Source organism: Amphibalanus amphitrite, unplaced genomic scaffold, assembly GCF_019059575.1.
Source record: "Amphibalanus amphitrite isolate SeventyFive unplaced genomic scaffold, NRLGWU_Aamphi_draft 000204F_arrow, whole genome shotgun sequence".
Lineage (NCBI taxonomy): Eukaryota > Metazoa > Arthropoda > Thecostraca > Balanomorpha > Balanidae > Amphibalanus > Amphibalanus amphitrite.
The window spans coordinates 521156-540386 of NW_024881699.1; the positions used below are offsets into that span (position 1 = coordinate 521156).

The window sequence follows — 19231 nt, forward strand, 5'->3', positions numbered from 1 at the left end:
TCGGACCGAGATCAATTGCTGAGGTCCAGCCGACGTCGGGCCGACGTCGGGGCGACGTCGGACCGACATCGGCCGCTGTTTTGACCGTTAAAATAATATAAAATACATGTTTCATGTTTCATAAAGAGCTTCTGTATTCAAAATATCCTCAGGAAACTCAAATCTTCCTCAACGCCGCAACCCCCTGATCCGGACCTGACGGGAAACTTTATCCCATTTGGGATTGCCCGTAAGCCGAGCTCGCCCGTAGCCGGGTGCGGTGAGTGCTTGGGGGCTGCTCGGCCTATCCTTTGGTCAGGCTCAGCCCCGGCAACTCACCAGGGCCGGGCCCAGTTCATATAGAAAGGCCAGTCGGCAAGTGTCACTTTGCCAAAGTGCCACTTATCAAAGGGACACTTTGGGAAACGTTGGTGCAGGTGTGTAAGAGTGGCTATATGAATCCATTGTGGGGTCGCCCTTTCCAATAAGTGTCACGTAACAGCAATGGGACCAGGGACTCTATATGAACTGGACCCAGGGTGCTCGCCAAGAAGACCAATGTCTCCATCCTATGATCCTTCCGGCTCTGAAATGATCTTGTCAGACCGAAAGGGCATAACCCAACAAAACAAACCAAATTCGTTAGCTGGCTGTGTGGTGTAGTGGTTAGTGCACTAACCTCGCGTTCGAAGGACACGGGGTTCGAATCCCATCGCCGGCTGATGCTTTTGGCGTGTTGTCCCAGTAAACATGCCGACGTCGGCGACTGGGGGGCTCGAATCCCGCCGCCGGTTGATATTTTTGGCGCGTTGTCCCAATAAACATGCCGACGTCGGCCCCGTCGGTCCAACGACAAACGATCTCGTCAACCTCGGCAAACGATCTCGTCAACCTCGGCAAACGATCTCGGCCCGACGTCGGCTCGACGTCGGCTGGACTTCGGCTGGACGTCGGAACATGCGGGCATATCCGACGTCCAGCCGATGTCGGGCCGAGGTTGAACCGACGTTGGGCCGACGTCGGGCCGAGCCTCGGCCCGACGTCGGGCCGACGTCGGCATGTTTACTGGGTAGTTGTTATTATTACGTCAGCATACAATAATTCACGGAAATTCTGGAAAATCGCAGAAATCGATGTCAAGGAAGTCTCGCAATCACGGATCTGCAGATCACGCACGTAATTTCCTGGACGGTCACGCATAGTGTAGCTCAGGCTTAAGCCAGTAACGGACTACTAACCCAGCAGCGAGCAGACCTTTAAGGTCGCGTTATCTTCAGGTCATCGGAGGGAAGGACTGGCCTCAGCCACCAGAGTGGACAGACTGTCTGTCTGGATTGGAATCTCAGACTCCGGGACAGACCTTCACTGGGCAGTGGGCAGGGCATCTCGGCCATAGTAAACCACATGCACCAAAAAAATGGGCAAACTAGTTAGGCTGAGGCTGAGCTCCACTGAATGTGCCGAGCATTACCCCGAAAATCGCAGCGGTCAATATAAATAATACAGCTTTTGTTTGAGCCACTCAAGAGCGTCAAACATCAAATAAGCGACAAACCACGTTCAATTCAAATGCAGCGAGACTTTGAACAGGACCCAAACCGCAGAAAACCTCACACACCGGTTTAGCAACTCTCCGACTTTTCGCGTCCCACCCATCCCCATGATTTCCATCATCACAAGCTGTCGTTCAATGAGCCACTACTGCTGCAACATCCACCCAGCGAAATCGTTCGACCCTTTATTACACCTGCCTGCATGGACCTAGACTAAGACCCGCCCACCACTACCGCCGTCTCCGCCGTCGTCCGCTCATCGTTGCCATTATGCGCCGGGCCCTCGGCGGCGGCGGCGGAACAGGGGCGGCGGCGGCGGTACGTCCCAGGGGAGTGATCTGTCACCGGGTCCGGCATAACGCCGCCGGCGGCCGCGCCGAGCATGACGATACACCCGTGCGATCGACCCCGCCCACTGGCTTTGTGATGGAGCTGGGCGCCGGATAAGGGGAGCGGGTCGTCTGGAGACAGGTTACAGCGTGACACTGAGTTGTGGGTGTCGGATGTGGGGGTCGTGACCGTTGAATGCACCATTTCGACTGACCATATATCGGTGTTACTATATGTAAATGATAAATCAAAACTAATTTAAGCTTTATTAACCCGCGAGTGGCTGGGGGGGGGGGCGTTAAACGCCCCCACTTTTTTCGCCGGGCCAACGGCGCGCCGCAGGCGCGCCAAATTTTGGGTACCTGTAGGGAATTGATTGAAAGTTATTGTGACAAAGTTTCAAAAAATCGGTCGGAAAATTTTTGAGATATCGAGGTTTTAGTGACGTCATGATTTCTGAGTTTTCGACCAAAAACGGCATATGTTCAAAAAATCATATAAAATCACAAAATAGACATACAGACATGCCGTAAACGCCATTAGACTGCCAATACCTTGAACAATCAAATGGCTATCTTCGATTATTGATTATCGTTCCGCATTTTCCAAAATCTTGAACTGAACCTTGGCAATTTCTCGTGACTACTTCACGACCATGATACATGCATTTCTTAAATTGAACTTTTTAGCCAAACACGTACACAGATGACAAAATGAATGTCACCATCGTGTTCTACGCCCCAAATTACCCACAAAACATGTGTCACAGGCTGCGAATATCAGTTTTGATTTTCGGGGATATATACCTACCCGGTTGACCTGACCTTGACCCTGACCTATGCTTGACTGACCCCTACATGGAGCTGACACTCTTGTAGACCTTATATGATGGATTGTGCACCGTTTTGACAGAGTTTGTGACGAGAGGCGCCCATTCCGAAGTCCTGAAGTCCATGCTACTGAAAGCCCGATTTCAGGTGTTTGACCTGACCTTGACCCGACCTGTGACCTCAAAATTCAACTTTAAAGTACTCATCTGAAGCGTCTCGTCGCGTTCTTTCGTTTGCCGCCTCGTGCGTTTCGCTGCGCCTATTGGTTCTCGAGTTATCGGCTGGGGGCGTTTAACGCCCCCCCCCCCAAGCAAACGGTGGGTGGCGAAATACCGCAGCAGCTGCCGGGTTAAAGTCCACACCCTACAGAAATCATGTTTCTTTATTGGGGCTTTTGAGAGCGCCAACTACCAAGGTCATTTTGCACTGATAACATCAACAAAACTCATAAAGCGGAAACCAATTTTGAAAATTGGGCTCAGCGGATAACATCTTTAACGTGCAAACACTAAAACCATCATTGTATTGCGACGTGTCCTACCAAGCAAGTAGCAGTGTGCTACTTGCTGCTTATTCCGCTTATTCCGCAACTCAATCACGCAATGTTCATAGTCTAGAATCTAATGTGCCTGAAATAGTTGGTTCCTAAACATTATGGAACTATGTCTGAATCCATCCATTGTGTTGAATGGAGACATGTATAGTGCACATGGAGCCGAGCATACCTACGGTCGGTGTGGAGTCGGGACTGGAGCCAGCGCCCTCCGTGGCCGGCAGACGAAGCTCGGGTATAACGCTCTACCACTGACGAGGGTGGAAGGGGAGACGAAATAACAAAACAAACCTCTGTTACTTATAACTCAAAATCTCTACATCTCTGAACAAAACTTGCTAGGGTCACAAAAAAACATTTACATGCAACCGGTAAAATCTAAATGCCAGCAGTAAATGAAGGCAAACATGTCAAATTTATAGTTGTCAGCGTCCACAGCAAACATTTGTAACACTTGGATGAGAGTTGAAACTGTGGAAAGGTCAGTGGAAAGGTTGCACTAACTCTGGAATCTGTTGAAGTTCATGACAGTCGCGAAAATAGCACTGCTTGTTGCGACGGAGACAAGATATCCTCCACTGCCGTATTTCACAGATATCCTGAGTCGAGGAGTAGAATCCAATGAATCCGGATGACAACATGAGTGGAATCCATTTTGCCGGAAAGCTTACTAAAATAAAGTAAGCTGAGCCATTTCTCGTACATGACAAATTGTTGAAACTGGGTGTCACCACCAATAATCTTTGTCGTTAGGTATTGCCAGTTCTCTCGCGGATCGCTCCCATATTCCAGCGTAACAGCTTCTCGGCTTTCCAATAGTCCCAGCTCCATGCCCACAACAGCAATTCCGAGTCTCCACTACTAACAGCGTCTCGTCTCCCGTCTCCAGCACTCACAATGCCCCTGATCGCTTATCTTCAGTACCACGAGTTCTCCTCGTCTCCCACTCTTAGCTTCTACTGTCTACAATACTTCCCGTCCGGTACTCGCAGTCACTTGTCTCCCGTCTGCGGTACTCACAGTGCTCGTCGTCTCCCGTCTTCGGTACTCATAGCATCCCTCATCTCCCGTCTCCGGTACTCACAGCGCCCCTCGCCCCCCGTCCCCGGTACTCACAATTCTCGTCGTCTCCGGTCTCCGCCTTCAGCAGCAGCCGGCCCAGCTCGGTGACCGGAGCCAGTGCGCCCAGGTGCAGGATCCGCTCAGAGTCGGCGGCGCCCTCCCCCGCTACCGAGTCCGACAGGTCAAACTTAGTCTCCAGACCAGAGACCGTCGGCAGGAAGAACGGCGCCGACTTGGGCGCCTTGGGGGCCTCCTTCGGCTTGTTACGTTTCTGCGGACGGGAGAAAGAAATGATACGAGACGTAAGCATATAAAAAAGTTAGAGCTCTTAGGCGATTTCTTTGGAGCTCCAATCATGCTGTCGCTTATCGAGGTATCAAACAACTTCCCTAGCACATTAGTCACGTGGATCACTAGCTCGTGGTGTATCGCCAACGTATCCCACATCAACTCATATATCCAACTCGACTCTGTGAGGCTCAGCCAGCACTTCAGCCCCTCCCCGTCAGCCAACTCGCCGGGAGAGTGGAGATACTCACCAGAATGGCGTCCACATTGAGCAGGTGCGCCCAGCGCGACTCTGGCAGCAGTGAGAGCGTCACCAACTGATCGGCCAGCTGCTGAGGACACGCGTACTCCTCCTCCACGTCCACCTTCACCTCCTCCTCCTCCTCCTCCTCGTCAGCGGCCGTCAGCACCACGCCGTCATCGGGCGCGCTGCCCGGCGCCGGCGCCACACTCGGCACATAGTCGGCCGGCAGCGGCGGCAGGCTAACGTAGTCAAACAGCGTCCGGTTGGCCCACAGATACACCCCGGTGTCGTCTACATGTGTGGTGGCCAGGAGACGACCGGCTGGACCGAGCGTCACGGAGGTGGGCGCCGTGTCTGTGCGGAGGACGTCCACCAGCGCCGCCTGGGGCAGGCTCCAGACGCGCACACAGCAGTCCATTCCGGCGGTGAGGAGCCACGCGCCGTCCGGGGACAGGCAGAGGTCGGTGAGGGGGCCGCCGTGGCCGGCGAACCGGCGCACCACCCGGCGCCCGTCGGCGTCCACCACACAGGCAGAGAAGTCGTCCAGAGCCACCGCCGCCAGGGAGCTGCGAGCGGGGACGGGGGGAGGAGGGTTAGTGGGGTGATGGTACTGCTCAAGACTGAGCAAGTTGATAGCTTGGAAGGTTAACAAGTATGAGAATTGTCATTCGAGACTAACTGAGTCAAACTTCATAGCTCAGTCTACTGTATCTTTTCACACAAACCGCATGCTAAGTACCGGGGTGAGGTATGTGGTTCTGTCTGCAGTGTATACCAAAACACAAGAAGTTTGCGTCATAGAGGTATTGACAAGTTTTATAACAGCAGTCCCCGCACCTGTCATGCTATTAGCGCAGCAGCCATTGGTCATACCTCTCCCTGTGCAGGACCATCCTGGCGGCGGGCGCGTCCAGGGTCAGTGAGTGCAGCAGCTGACCCGTCTTTAGCCGCCAGAACTTCAGCTGACTGTCGGCGCCGGCCGACAGCACCTGGTGGACCAGCCCAGTGGTGGCCACGCCCCGCACGGCGCCCTCGTGACCTGGGGTCAGGTCACACAGGTCAGATGATGGAGTCACATGAGCCAGAAAAAATGAAACACCCAGTACGAAGATTTTAAAATGTGTGAACCGAACAAAAATTCATGGAGGAGATAGTTCCTTGTCAATGGCATACACGATCGCAGTGGTGATGTTTTACACAGGGATGGATTAGATGGCGAATAGTGACTACATGGACCACCCGATGGCCGATACCCTTTGACCGGACCGAAGTTCCCCGTTCTCGACTGACCTGGGTCGCCGTAGGAGCCGCGCGCCAGCCCCGACTGGATGTTGAACCGGTCCACGTGGCCCGTGCTGTACCCGATGACGACAAAGTTGCCGCACGCCGTGATGTCCGCACACTGCCCATGCGGAAACGTTATCAGTCAGTTAAGGCACTAACAGACACAGATAAACAGACAACCAATGTCACTGTTGAAGCATAATCAGGGTGTCCATCATTCCAACATTCCGATAGTCAATTGCAATCGCGACAATGAACCACAAAGAAACACGTCACAACACCTCAACAAGCGGTAGCACAGGTCACAGAGACGCCAAAAATATGACAGCGCCCAATCATTGTTGGTACTATTTTCATACCGTAAACATTTAATTTAGCATCTCACAGGGCACTAAATTCCTTGTCTTACGTACGGTGGCGGCGGCGGCGCGTCCGGCGCGACCCTCGAGCCGGTCGGGCAGCAGCCGGTGCTCCCCCATCCGCTGTTTGTCAAACGACCAGGTGGTGACCTGAGCCACGCCACGGTGTACTGCGGCGATGTTGTCCCATTCCTTCTCTCGCACCGTCGCTGGGGAGGGAGGGTGTTTTGGTTAGAGGAGTTGGAACATAAAGGGTACAGCCTAAATCGAGCAGACTATGGTTCAAGAATCCGCATACATTTCAGGCCGTTCAGCTACAGTTCCGGACTTTCATTACGCTGGCAGATAACTATAAGCTCGATCAGCAATTTTCCATATCTCATACATACATATTTTCCATATTGAGTGGGTGGTAGGTACCACCACCCACTTAATCACGTCACGGTACCACAACTTCTCGACCTGTTCCTTCCCTCCCAGTTCCAGCTATCGCCACGCCATCCCATTCCCGGTGCAGTGACTCAACCGCAGTCGACCCCACCACACCCACCCACCCTCCCAGTGTCAGCCCCCTAACCCCGCTCCAGCCACCCCTCCACTCACAGGCAGCCAGCGACACCACGGGCGGCATCGTGAGCGTGTCGTGTACGCCGGCGCGCCGCTTCTTGGACAGTTTGCGGTTGTAGCTGGCCTGGCCGAAGCTCCTGCTAACGGCGTCGTTCTCGGAGGAGAAGACGCGGATGGTGCTGTCCTGGCCGGCGCTGAGGATGTTGCCCCGATCGTCGTAGAACCGGATGAAGGTGGAGGGGGCCGAGTGACCGCCTCGCGCGCGCAGCAGCCGGCCGCCGCCGTCGGGCATGTCAAATATCCACACCTGGGCAGGGACGGGAAGTGGAAATGATGAGTACTTAGGAATCAGCAATGAGCGTCATCGAGCATAAATGAGTTATGTGCGCGATGAAAGTAAGATCATGCGCTCTATATGTACAATTATTTCATTAAATTGTCTAGGCTACTAGAAAGACGACATGTTGGATGATGTTGAACACTAAAAGGAAAACAATGAATGGGTGACTTTTACAAAAAAAGCGAAGCTAAGGCAAATGATGAAGCATGCAGATCAGTCACTGCCGATACGTATATGATGATGATGATGATGATATTTATTGAACAGAAAGTACTGGAACAAAAGAGTAAATCGGAGATTGGTGCAGAAGCTCAAGGCTTAACTCGGGGCACCTCTCTCCGTGCACACTCATTCACAAACATACAAGCTTACGTGCAGACTCGTACCTATGCGTTACACTATACACATACATACAAACACACACTCTTAATCACTTATACTGGCACGCGCACACGTAACAATTCTTGGCGTATCAGGTAATTATTGTGCACTATTATTAGCGTCACGTGCATACATGCACTCACACACGCGCGCTCACACACACACATCGCATTTTCAAACAGTTACACTACACTCCATCGTACGCATCATACATTCTCACACAATCAGTCATCAATGTCTCGCGTTCATTGCACATCAGCGACCGTCGCACGAGGAGGGACACCCGCCCACAGCGCCCCGAAACAGCCGCCGGGAGCCGCCGCCCCACGCGCCCGAGAGGAGATTTGGTGATCAAAATCTGTGGGAATTAATTATGTATTTCTATATGAGTCTGGAACCCCCTAGCACTAAGGACGGGCATTCAGGGGAGAAATTAGACATGAATGATGTGTTTAGGGGCTTACCTTGAGCGAGTTATCCGGTGACGATGTGACCAGGAGTGGCTCGGACGGCAGCGCCGCCATGCCTGTCACGGAGCCCTGGTGTGCCTCCCACATCTGACCGAGCAGCTTCCGCTCCTCGAGGTCCCACAGCGCCACGTGACCTGAACGGGAATGCGGGGAGTGAGGAGCCTGAAGGTCACGTGACATGAAGGTGGCACGGAGAGCTAGGACACTGCAGGACATGTGACCTGACGGACCTTTCGGTGTACAATGCTCTGCAAAATAAAGTGATCCGACAAACGCCGTTAGTCGGCGAATGACACAACTTTCTGTACCAGCCCTGTGTGATCCCAGATATGAATACTGCCGGAGATTATTCCGTCGATACGGAAGACCAGTGACGTCACTCACCCTGTGTGCTGCCGGATATCATCACCGGCTGGCCGTCGGTACGGAAAGCCAGTGACGTCACCGGGCCCCACTCCTGCTGGAAGCGCATCAGCGTCTCGTCGAAGCGCAGGTTGTGAAGGATCATCTCTCCGCTGGCTAGGCCGACGGCCACCACGTCCACGGCCGGGGCCTGGAGGAGAGGGAAGGGGGGAGTCAGGTCAACGGGGTAATTTAGAGGGTCAGACGGGGTCCCCGATTCGCGCTCTATATAAGCTCGATCAAAATGATTTATGCTAGTTTGGAGAGCTAACTTTGGGCTTTAGGGACACATTGATTGCGCAGTTCAATTGGCGACAATTATCACCAAGCTTCAAAAGAGAAAACACTTAATTTCAAAAATTAAGTACACACCGAATTCAACGACTATCAATAAGCCCGAGCGAGCCGAGCGTCCCCAGCACCACATATCACCTGTTCAAGCGCAGTGACGGCGGCGCCCCAGCCGGTGAAGGTGTGCACGCGCCGAGAAGTGCGCAGGTTCCACAGCTCCAGACTGCCCTGCTCACTACCCAGCAGCACCTTGTTCAGGTAAGTGCTCGGGTGAGCCAGGCACGTGACACGAAACGACGAGTTACTGAATGATAGCTCGGTGTACAGCTCTGAAACAAAGGGAGAGTGATGGTGATGCAGATATATTGACGATCAGCATATTCCTCACATTATTAGAGTTGGTATTGGGACGTATCGGGACTGGTATTTCCTAACACCTAAATACGATGCCAATGCCAAAACAAGTTATCGTGCCCTTTGTCGATGCTATTCTGCATAGTCACGCATGAACCGAAAAAAGTAACTTGAGAACAATGTCTAGCCAGTTTGAGAGCAACCGAATAGCCAACTAAAGACCTAGGGCCGTATTCACGTCGATCATTTTCGTAAGAATTTTCTTAAGTTTGACCTACTTCTTAAGTCATTTTTTTATTCACGTGAACTCCGTCGATAAAAACTTATGAAGTGTCGACGTGAATACCAAATTATACTTATGAAAGAAAATCGACTTACGAAGTCGACGTGAATACGGCCCCTAGTTTCCCAGTTGTCTCGCACTACCATCGTGTCAGCCCACCTTCCGAGTTGATGTCCCAGACGCGCAGGGTGCTGTCCGTGTCGACAGTGATGAGGTGCGGTCCGAACGGCAGCAGCAGGTGCACCGGCTGACTGTGCTCCGGGTAGGTGTGCACCAGCTGGGGTAGGGAGATACGATTAGACGTCGGTGACGAAAGCATACGGCGGCAAATAAAATGTAACAGGGTAATAATCCTATGGCGCACAGCAATATATAGACTTCACTGAACACGACTAATAAGACAAAGCACGCCCAGCATACCTATACGATATCACGTCTAATGTGTTGGCGCCCTCAGCCTCAGACTATGGCACACCCACCTCAGTGCCTCGCCTCCACGCGCGCACAGTGCGCCGTACAGCGGTGTAGACGAGCGCTCGGTCGGCGGCCATGACCTCAATGTCGGCCTCGTGTGGCTCGCTGACACTGAGCAGCTGCAGCCGGCTGCACTGTGGGACAGGGTGGGTATGTCACTGCAGCTCACTGATGAACGGGATGGGGTGTCACTGAAGTTGAGTATCTGCAGCCGGCTGCACTGTGGAGCAGGGTGGGGTGGTCACTGCGGCTCACTGACGGGCAGGGTGGGGGTGGTCACTGACACTGAGCAGCTGCAGCCGGCTGCACTGTGGGACAGCGTGGGGCGGTCACTGTAGCTCGCTAACACTGAGTAGCTGCAGCCGGCTGCACTGTGGGACAGGGTGGGGTGGTCACTGACACTGAGCAGCTGCAGCCGGCTGCACTGTGGGACAGGGTGGGGAGGTCACCGCTGCTGCGCTGCAGGACAGGGTGGTGGTTCCTGATGAACAGTGGGACAGGGTGGGGTGATCACTGACTTAGTGAAATCAGTTTTTGCCAGTGAGATGCATGCCTACTGTATCAAAATGAGTTGCAACTATACTAAGACCAAGCAATAAAAAGCTGAAATTAGTTCAACCTTGATAATCTCTCAAACATGCTCCTGACTTCTCATTTGTGATTTGATAATTGTATACTTACTGCATAAGTGTGGAAAGACTTCCCAACGCATGTAATTATTAAGTTCTCTTTTCTCTTATGTATGTATCTGACAAGCAACGGCACATGATTGCTTACAAAACCAAGAGCCCTATAGCCCTTGAAAATCTTGCTGGATGTAGGCATCTTGCAGTTAAAAAGTTACTGCTTCTAATAATAAGATGTTTTCATGATGGTAATGTTGTAAAGAGAAATGAGCTATTGCTGAAACACAGAGGCATGTTCATGATTAGTTAGGTTCAAAGGTAAGGGAACTGAACCTTCTACCACTCAGTACTAGTCAGTACTTTAGTGATCATAGTACCCCCTCAGTCACAATGCATAACACTAGGAGTCCAAAAAAGAACACCACAGCCATAGGTGGGCAAGTCCGTTAAATCGCTGACCCGTTAATTAACGGAACTAAATTTTGGGTTAACGATTAACGGACTCGCTAATTTTTTCCACGTGTAACGGACCGTTTAAGTTCCGTTACTTTTCGGCTCCGTTAATCGTTAAAATTTAGTCCGTTAATCCGTTAATCGTTACTTTTATTTCGAAGCAAAAAGTTTACTGTAAAGTTACTGGTGTGTATGAAACCCTCCATACCCATACGGGATACCCTCCAGCGCCTCAGTGGAACGAATGTTCTCGACCGGGAAAGACATTCTAAGAGCAAAACGGGCTACCCTGTCAGACGAAAACATCGAGCGCCTGGTGTTCTTGAAAGGAAACCGTGCTCTCGCAGCAAACCTGTGAGTAGCTACTAGGTGTAGCCTATAGAGCAACTGGCAATCCCCCCCCCCCCCCCCCCCGAGTGTGATTGCCGCTCCGCTTGTGCTCGCAGGCTGCGAACACAAGAACACAAGTTACTTGAGTGCGCCTCTTGAGCTGTTTGTGTGCGCCTCATCTCTGGTATTCAGTGTGTTGCGGCAATATACGTTGCAAATTGTGATGCACACGCCTGTCATTGGAACACTGCCTGGCTGAGAGGCGGAGAGAAAGGGTAGAGCTGTTTGTCAGGCGGGCTGAATCGTCGGTAACGCAGGTTGAAATCGGTCGCAACTCGCATCACACATATCATCACCATGTATTATATTTATAAATAGGTATATCTTATACATGCCGTCACCGAGCAGGCGCAATTGTTGGCAGGTCTTCGAGAGCAGAACCGCGCTACGACAAGTGAGTGGCGCGTAGCCGTTAGCGTAGGTTGGTCGAGTTGTCCTCAGAATATTGTTTATTACCCGACCGTGTAAAATGTTAACGATTAACAGACTTAAGTACCTTACCTTACCTTACCAATACAGAATTTTGAGGCCTATAAGGCCTGTAGGGATCTGATCTCATCGAGCTCCTTACTAGAGACAGTCATGAATCTTGGGCTGGGATGTCAAAGGATGCATCACCCCAGTGAGAGTCGAGACGGGCTTTGAAGATATTGACAGACGTAGAGAGGACCACAGAGGCAGGAAGCGCATTCCAGTCGTTGATGGCGCGGACCGACAGAGTGTGTCTCCTGGGTCTTGAAGCAGCTTGAGGCTTCAGCAGCTTCAGAGCATGTCCTCTGGTGACAGATGAGACTGCCTGCTCGAAAAACTGGTCCGGCCGAACGTTGACTCCTCCCGTCAAAATCTGGAAGATGGCGATTACGTCTCCTCTCCGTCTTCGGTGATATAGTGATGGGAGCTTGAGTCGCCGGAGGCGTTCCTGGTAGGGCAAGTGTCTTAGCTCACGGACCAGTTTGGTTGCTCTCCGCTGCACTCGTTCAATCAGCCTCTGATCAGCTCGGTTGAAGGGCCCCCAGATGAGGTTCCCATATTCTAGATGGGGTCGTACCAGCGTTTTGAAGAGAATCGGCAGGGTAGTCGCATCAATGCAAATGAACGATCTTTTTATCAGTGCGAGCATTTGGTTGCCCTTTGCAGCTGCAGACGCGGCCTGCTTACGAAACTTCAGGTCAGAATCCAGGTGAACCCCCAGGTCCTTCTCTACTTCAACCGTATTCAGCTGGAGACCATTCATGGTGTATGAGTGCCCAGGATTCCTAGGGCCGAGATGAAGGACCTTGCACTTTGATTCATTGAACGGCAGTTGCCACTTCTCCGACCATTTGGCCACTTCTTCAATGTCTCGCTGGATTGAGCTTGTTCCAGTGGACGATGGTGTTCCGAAGATTTTGGTATCATCTGCAAAGACCTTGATGGAGCTCTGCACGGATTCGGGTAAGTCATTGATAAATATGATGAACAGCATTGGCCCGAGGACTGACCCTTGAGGAACCCCACTGGTCACAGGCACCCAAGGCGAGCAGTGTCCTCTGATCACCACCTGTTGACGCCGGTCCGATAGGAAGGAGGCAATCCAGCCCTTTAACCTTCCTGTGATACCGTATCCCTCGAGTTTATTCAGGAGTCTCAGGTGTGGCACAGAGTCAAAAGCCTTTCTGAAGTCGAGATACACCGCATCAACTGGTTCGCCATTCTCTATGCACTTGGTCCACTCATCCAGCACTTCAAGAAGCTGGGTCATGCAGGATCGCTGTGGTCTGAAGCCGTGCTGGTGGTTCGATAGGAGGTTGGCTTCTTCCAGGTGAGTCATGAGATGATCTCGGATCAGGGATTCAAGTACCTTGCAAGGAATTGCAGTCAAGCTCACTGGGCGATAATTGCCTGGGTCCAGCCTGTCCCCCTTCTTCAGAATAGGTACTACGGTGCCAAGCTTCCAGTCGTCTGGAAGACAGCCAGACTGAATGGACTTGTTGTAGATGATGGATAGTGGGACCGCCAGCTGAGCAGCCGCCTCGATCAAGACCCTAGGGTGGATTCTGTCTGGCCCTGGGGAGCTAGAGCTCTTGAGTCGCATCAACTTGTGTTTAACCATGTCGGCCGTGACCGTCAGGTCGCGAAGGTTCAGTGACTGGCCAGGTGGAGCAAGAGATGGTATAACAGAGGCATCCTCGTTGGTGAATACCGAAGAAAAGTACTTGTTCAGGATGCTAGCCTTTGTGACGTCATCTCTGATTACCAATCCGTTCTCATCTCTCAAGGCGTCAATGCCAACCTTGGTTTTGAGTCTCGAGTTGGAGTATTTCCAGAAGGCCTTTGGGTTGTCCTTTAGCTCTTTTGACAGTCTGAACTCAAAGGTACGTCTCAGCTCTCTGGTATGCTTTCTCAGTCTGTTCCTGCATCGGCAGTACCTGGCGTAGTCCACAGGGTCCCTGGTGTGAGCATACATATTCCAAAGCAGGCTTTTCTCACGCCTGAGCCTCTGCGCTCGGTTATCAATGTACAGGTTCTTGTTAGGTCTGTGGTGCGTCACCGGCACTGTGCGAGCAACTGCCTCTCTGAGGGAGCTCACAAAATAGTGGTAGGCGCGATGCACGTTGCTATCATGCATCACAGTCCAGTCCACATCTTGGAGCACACTCCTCAGTAGATTGTAGTTGGCTCTGTTGTAGTTCAGATGGGGACCGATTGGGATCCCTTTCGTAGTGTAACATTTCAGACTGAACTCCAGAATGACATGGTCACTATGGCCAAGACCTGGTGAGTGCTGCAAGTCCTGTACCATCCCTTCCTCGTTGGTGAAGATGAGGTCAAGCATACTTGGGATTTGACCTAAACGATACCTTGTTGGTGCAGTGACATGCTGGGTAAGAAAATGGTCTTGCACACATGAGAGCAGTGCATGAGAATGATGTCCAGGGGGCTCGTCTGAGAAATAGGACGCCCAGTCAATCTGTGGAACGTTGAAGTCTCCGACTACCAGAATGTGAGAAGGACTCAAATTTCCAGCCAGTGACAGACTTCTATCCAGCTCAGTTATGCCCAGATGTCTGTCTCCGGACGGACTCAGGTAAATACACCCAATCAAGAGTTTGTCCCCATTGCGAAGGTCGATCATAATCCATATCTGCTCCATGGATGTGGGTGGGTTCGTTTGAAGAGTTACTTCATGAGATGGCAGGTGCTCCTTTACATATATGCACACACCTCGTTGTCCACTCGCCCCGAGATTGGGTCTTGACAGGTCCACATTTACATAAATGTTGTACTTGGGGAGGGCCAGTAGAGCAGGGTGAATAGGAAGAATCTGGGCCTTAGGAACAACTTCTGTGATGAGAATGACATCAGGCTCATTCTGTGCAATTACCATAGACAGGTCGTCCCTCTTGTTGATTAACTGATCGGCATTAGTATAAATGACTTTGATTTGCTTTGCTTGACCACTAATACCCGACCCATATAGTCAATTTTGGTTGCTGTCAGCGTGTGGCCGTGCTGACTCTGTTCGGTTAGGCTGGGCGTTCGTAGGTCTGTCAGCCTGTTTCAAAGTGCTTGAGCTGGGGTTGGGGTTGGGTGCTGGGTGAGTCGAAGAGTTTGGGTGAGAATGAGTAGCCTCATTGTTGTTCATCCTCACTATCTTCCCCTTCCTGATAGTCAGGTGCTCCTCCCCTGCCAGCTTTCGAGCAGCCAACTCCTCCCTGAGCCGTTTTCCTTCTTCCCTGTCTTTCTTTGAGAGATCAGGGGTGACATAGATCCTCTTCCATGTTGAGAGGTGTCTGAGTTGTGGAGCCATCCTCAGTACCTCTGCTTTTGCATCAATGCTGTCTAGAGAAACAATGAGAAGCCGGGGCCTTTCGTCACTCCTTTTGCCAGCTCTGAATGCCTTAGTTGGCCTGATGACTAGGCTCATGCCTTCTTTGATTACTTCTTTGAAGAGGTGAAGGTCCTTTTCCATTCTCTCAGACAGCGTCTCCCCTTCCTGTTCTGGCAGGTTATGTACCACTACATTTAGTTTTCTTCTCTCTTTGTCCATGAAGCTGTCGAACACTCGTGACATAGCATTGGTGGTTTCAGATAGACCATTGTGGTCAGTCTTGGGCTGGGTTGGAAGGATGTCAATTTTTGCACCCACATCCTTCACCACCTTCTCGCATGTTCCACGAACGATGTCAGCGTAAGACTCCCTCTGGGCATTTTGCTCTTTACAGACTCTTTCAAGAAGGTGTGAGTGATCCATGGTAGTTTTCTCCTGTTCTTTGATGGACTGAACGATGACCTTCATGTGCTCGCGCACTGAGTCAGCCATCTGTTGGACTTTTGTTTCTAGTTTTTGCAGTGCGTCTGCCTTACCGATTGGTGACTGAGTGGGATCGGTCCTGTTCCCCGTTCCAGGCCCCTGCTTTTTGCATGCATCGCAAAGCCATGACAAACATTTGTAGTTCACAAGGGCATCGTGGGCCTTCCTCGGAATAGCCTGGCACTTGATGTGATACCAGGATTCACACCAGTCGCACTGGACGGCTTTATCCCCATCCAACACCTGCATTCCGCACAAGGCTTTTCCGGGGCCACCCTGGCATGTAGCAGATTCATTGGTTGACTCGCTTGTGTCGCTTGAAGAGCGGCTAATGCTCGTCATGCTACCAAATGGAGTGTAGACACTGGCATTCAGTTTACCTACTTCTTTTCCTTTTGCCTCCTCGCGGTTAGTTGCGGTTGTGTTAGAAATGGGGTCATTTGTCTCACCTGAATCCCTCTGGGCCTCCCCGGCCTTGCCCGGGGTCTTGTCACCTTTTTGCAGCCCGATCACTTTACCATTACCTGCACTTCCACTTTCATTTGTCGAAGCACCACGTTTTCCCGCTTCCGTGTTTTCCTCACGGCGTCCCGCGCCCGGCGGCGATGGTGGCGCGTTATCCACTTGTAGTGATGATCGTGTTCTCATTTGAAGTTTTGGCGGTGGAGTTCGGGTCATCGACATGATTGAGCGTACAGATATTTTTGGAATTTATCTTGATATACTTTTGAACTGGACAAGCTTCTTTCCAAAACTCAAGTTGCACGTCGTTACGAAGCCGCGCTCTATGCCAAGGTCACACAGGAAGGAAGTGATTGGCTGATAGAATCTGGACGGTAAATGGAAATCTCGGGAGCTCGATGGACACGTCCGACCCCTTCGAGATCCAAAACAAAAGTCCCTTGTCCACAACAAAAGTAACTTCCGTTACTTTTGTTGTGAATTAACGGATTATCGTTTAACGGAACCAACTTTTTAGTTACCGTAAAATGGGGTGTTAAGGGACAGTTTTGAGGTGTTTTGTTATATAACTCAAGAAGGGTTGGAGATAGAAGCATCAAATTGTCAGCATTTTATGTGGAATTTGGTGCTTTACATGCCTGCCACATTAAAGTTTTTAAGATTTATACCTGCATATTATTTTTTATTATTTTTCACCACTGTCCCTTAGCACCCCAATGTGGGGTGTTAAGGGACACCTATATTATTCCAAGAAATGGTCATCAAATGCCCACAATTGGGGTGTGGAAGGGCACACAATTTATTTATTGAAATGTTTTGCATATTCTGTCACAAAACAAGTCAGGTTCATTCACCACTAATGACCTTTTTAGCCAATTACGTGTAATGCTGTTTACGCTTGTGGAAATTGCTAATTATAAGGTAAACAGAACCAAAAAGTAATCTTCTGTCATCAATAAAAACCCATGTTGAAGCTAGTCACTTGTCATTATGTTGCCCTCTTTGTTTTGGCCTTTTTATGATGACATCACATTTACATACATCAGTCTCCATTGACCCATCATTGTAAAAGAGAGTGTTGAGATGTTTTGTTACATAACTTAAGATGTGTTAGAGATAAAAGCATGAACTTGCCAGCATTTTATGTGGAATTTGGTGTTTTCCATGCCTACTGAAAGAAAACTTTATTAAATTATATTTAGATTTTATTTTTTATTTTTTCTTCCCTGTCCCTTAGCACCCCACTTCCACCTCAAAATATGCATGTATCCGGAAAAGAGGAAGAGGATGATGAATGAATGGGTGGATTTGCACATGTTTTTCAGGAAACATGTGCAATACATGTGACAATACACCTATGCATTCATTTTCCCTGTACACCCACTAGTTTATGAGGTACACACAGAGTTTTGGAGATGTTTCAATTTTGTGAAAATGTAGCATGATTTTCAAATCCATTTTTGAACCAAATCACTTGCATGAAAAACCATAGCATTTTGTCCTATGGTCAAGAGCAAAACAGTGTCAACTACCACACTGAAGTTTTTATTGAACCTTCTCAAATTAGGAAGTTAATATGACTCAAAGTTTTTCCCATGCAACTGTCCCTTAACACCCCACTGTCCCTTAACACCCCATTTTACGGTAACGGATTAACGATTAACGAAACTAACTTTTTGATTAACGATGCCCACCTATGACCACAGCACAGATACAAGGTAAACCACAGGTGATTTTGAAGAACTCTCATATTGCTCGGAGAATACTGATGCTGCAACATACTCATATCACTCAAATTAGGACTTCATTTGTTGTGAATATTTCCCTGGGGTTTGTGGTAAATATCTTCCCTACAGCCTGCCCTACAGCCATGGCACAGAATTAAAGAAATGTATGTACAAGTGTAGTATGCATAGTGACATATGCCGCAATAAATTGCACAGAAAGGTTAGGTTGACTACCCCCGCGTTCGATGTCTCTCGGACGACAAAGATTCTACGTCGTCCGGCCAATCCCGTCCAAGGTCAGCGGGGGCTCGGCTGCGGTTATGGAACGTGATTGGCCGGACGGCGTAGAATCTTGGCCGTCCGAGAGACATCGAACGCGGGGTACATCAACATGAACCAGTTTTCATAGCTTTTAAAGTAAAGGGGTTGAAAGAAATGGCATGCTGATGCTGGGTCAGGGTGGGTGAAGGGTAGCTGGCTTGCTGGGTTTCATAAATTTTGATGATTGGTGGTCATTTAGCCATTGTAATCATTAAATTCTTCCACAAAATGTTCACAATCAAATCCTCTTCATCTTAACTTGAAGATGATGATCTTGATCTTAGATTCATTGCACTTTCAATTTGGTGTCCCTCATGCACACATAGGGATAATTGAGATACAACGAAATGTTAAACAAATGACTCTTGGAAACATGATTGCAACATTGTAAAAGGATTACACAGCCAATATTTATTAGGCAAAGGCAGGCAAAGGAAATGGGGGCTTCAGGGGGCTCAATCTCATGTCAACTCAATCTTTGCGAATGAGGCAAGGCTATATAACCTCCTTCTTATATAAGGGAATGAGGCAATTTAGCGACCTCCTTTTCAATTCGCTTCGTCAATTGCGATAAAAATACCAGCCGCTGTTATAAAAATGAAACTGCAAATCATATTAGTTGCCTTTTACAATATTTTGTCCAAAATTGAAATATGGAATGCACCAATTTGTGTGGCCTGGCAAATTACACGTGCTATGTGCATACATGCATACATGCGCGTTGTGCATAGGTAATTTTGTCGCAGCTGCGCAACAACAGAAATGAACGCCACAGCTAATTTGAATTTATGAAGAGTACAACTTAAATCCATGCGGTCTTGTGAGCTTTGACACTTTGATTTCGGCCTTTTTTGCCAGTCTTAACTTACCTCCCACCTATCATGGAACATGTTGTTTGACAATATACAGATTTC

General features: G+C 50.0%; 1 protein-coding gene across 2 annotated transcripts in view; it reads right to left on the bottom strand.

Annotated features, from left to right (window-relative positions):
• LOC122384950 (WD repeat-containing protein 36-like) overlaps positions 1 to 19012 on the bottom strand; it is a 33165-nt gene extending 14153 nt beyond the window's left edge. Inside the window, exons 1-13 of one of the 2 annotated variants that reach the window (XM_043372806.1) lie at positions 18982 to 19012; positions 10726 to 10947; positions 10050 to 10178; positions 9730 to 9847; positions 9075 to 9262; positions 8625 to 8793; positions 8235 to 8374; positions 7086 to 7356; positions 6537 to 6691; positions 6130 to 6241; positions 5713 to 5878; positions 4847 to 5405; positions 4362 to 4578 (exon numbers count right to left, since the gene is read on the bottom strand). In XM_043372806.1, the coding sequence (XP_043228741.1) occupies positions 4362 to 4578; positions 4847 to 5405; positions 5713 to 5878; positions 6130 to 6241; positions 6537 to 6691; positions 7086 to 7356; positions 8235 to 8374; positions 8625 to 8793; positions 9075 to 9262; positions 9730 to 9847; positions 10050 to 10178; positions 10726 to 10869 (2368 nt within the window). In that variant the 5' untranslated portion in view covers positions 10870 to 10947; positions 18982 to 19012. Of the gene's footprint in view, positions 1 to 4361; positions 4579 to 4846; positions 5406 to 5712; positions 5879 to 6129; positions 6242 to 6536; positions 6692 to 7085; positions 7357 to 8234; positions 8375 to 8624; positions 8794 to 9074; positions 9263 to 9729; positions 9848 to 10049; positions 10179 to 10725; positions 10948 to 16256; positions 16646 to 18981 lie in introns of those variants that run through there. The other variant, XM_043372805.1, reaches the window with a different exon arrangement.
• Positions 19013 to 19231: the final 219 nt, after the last annotated feature.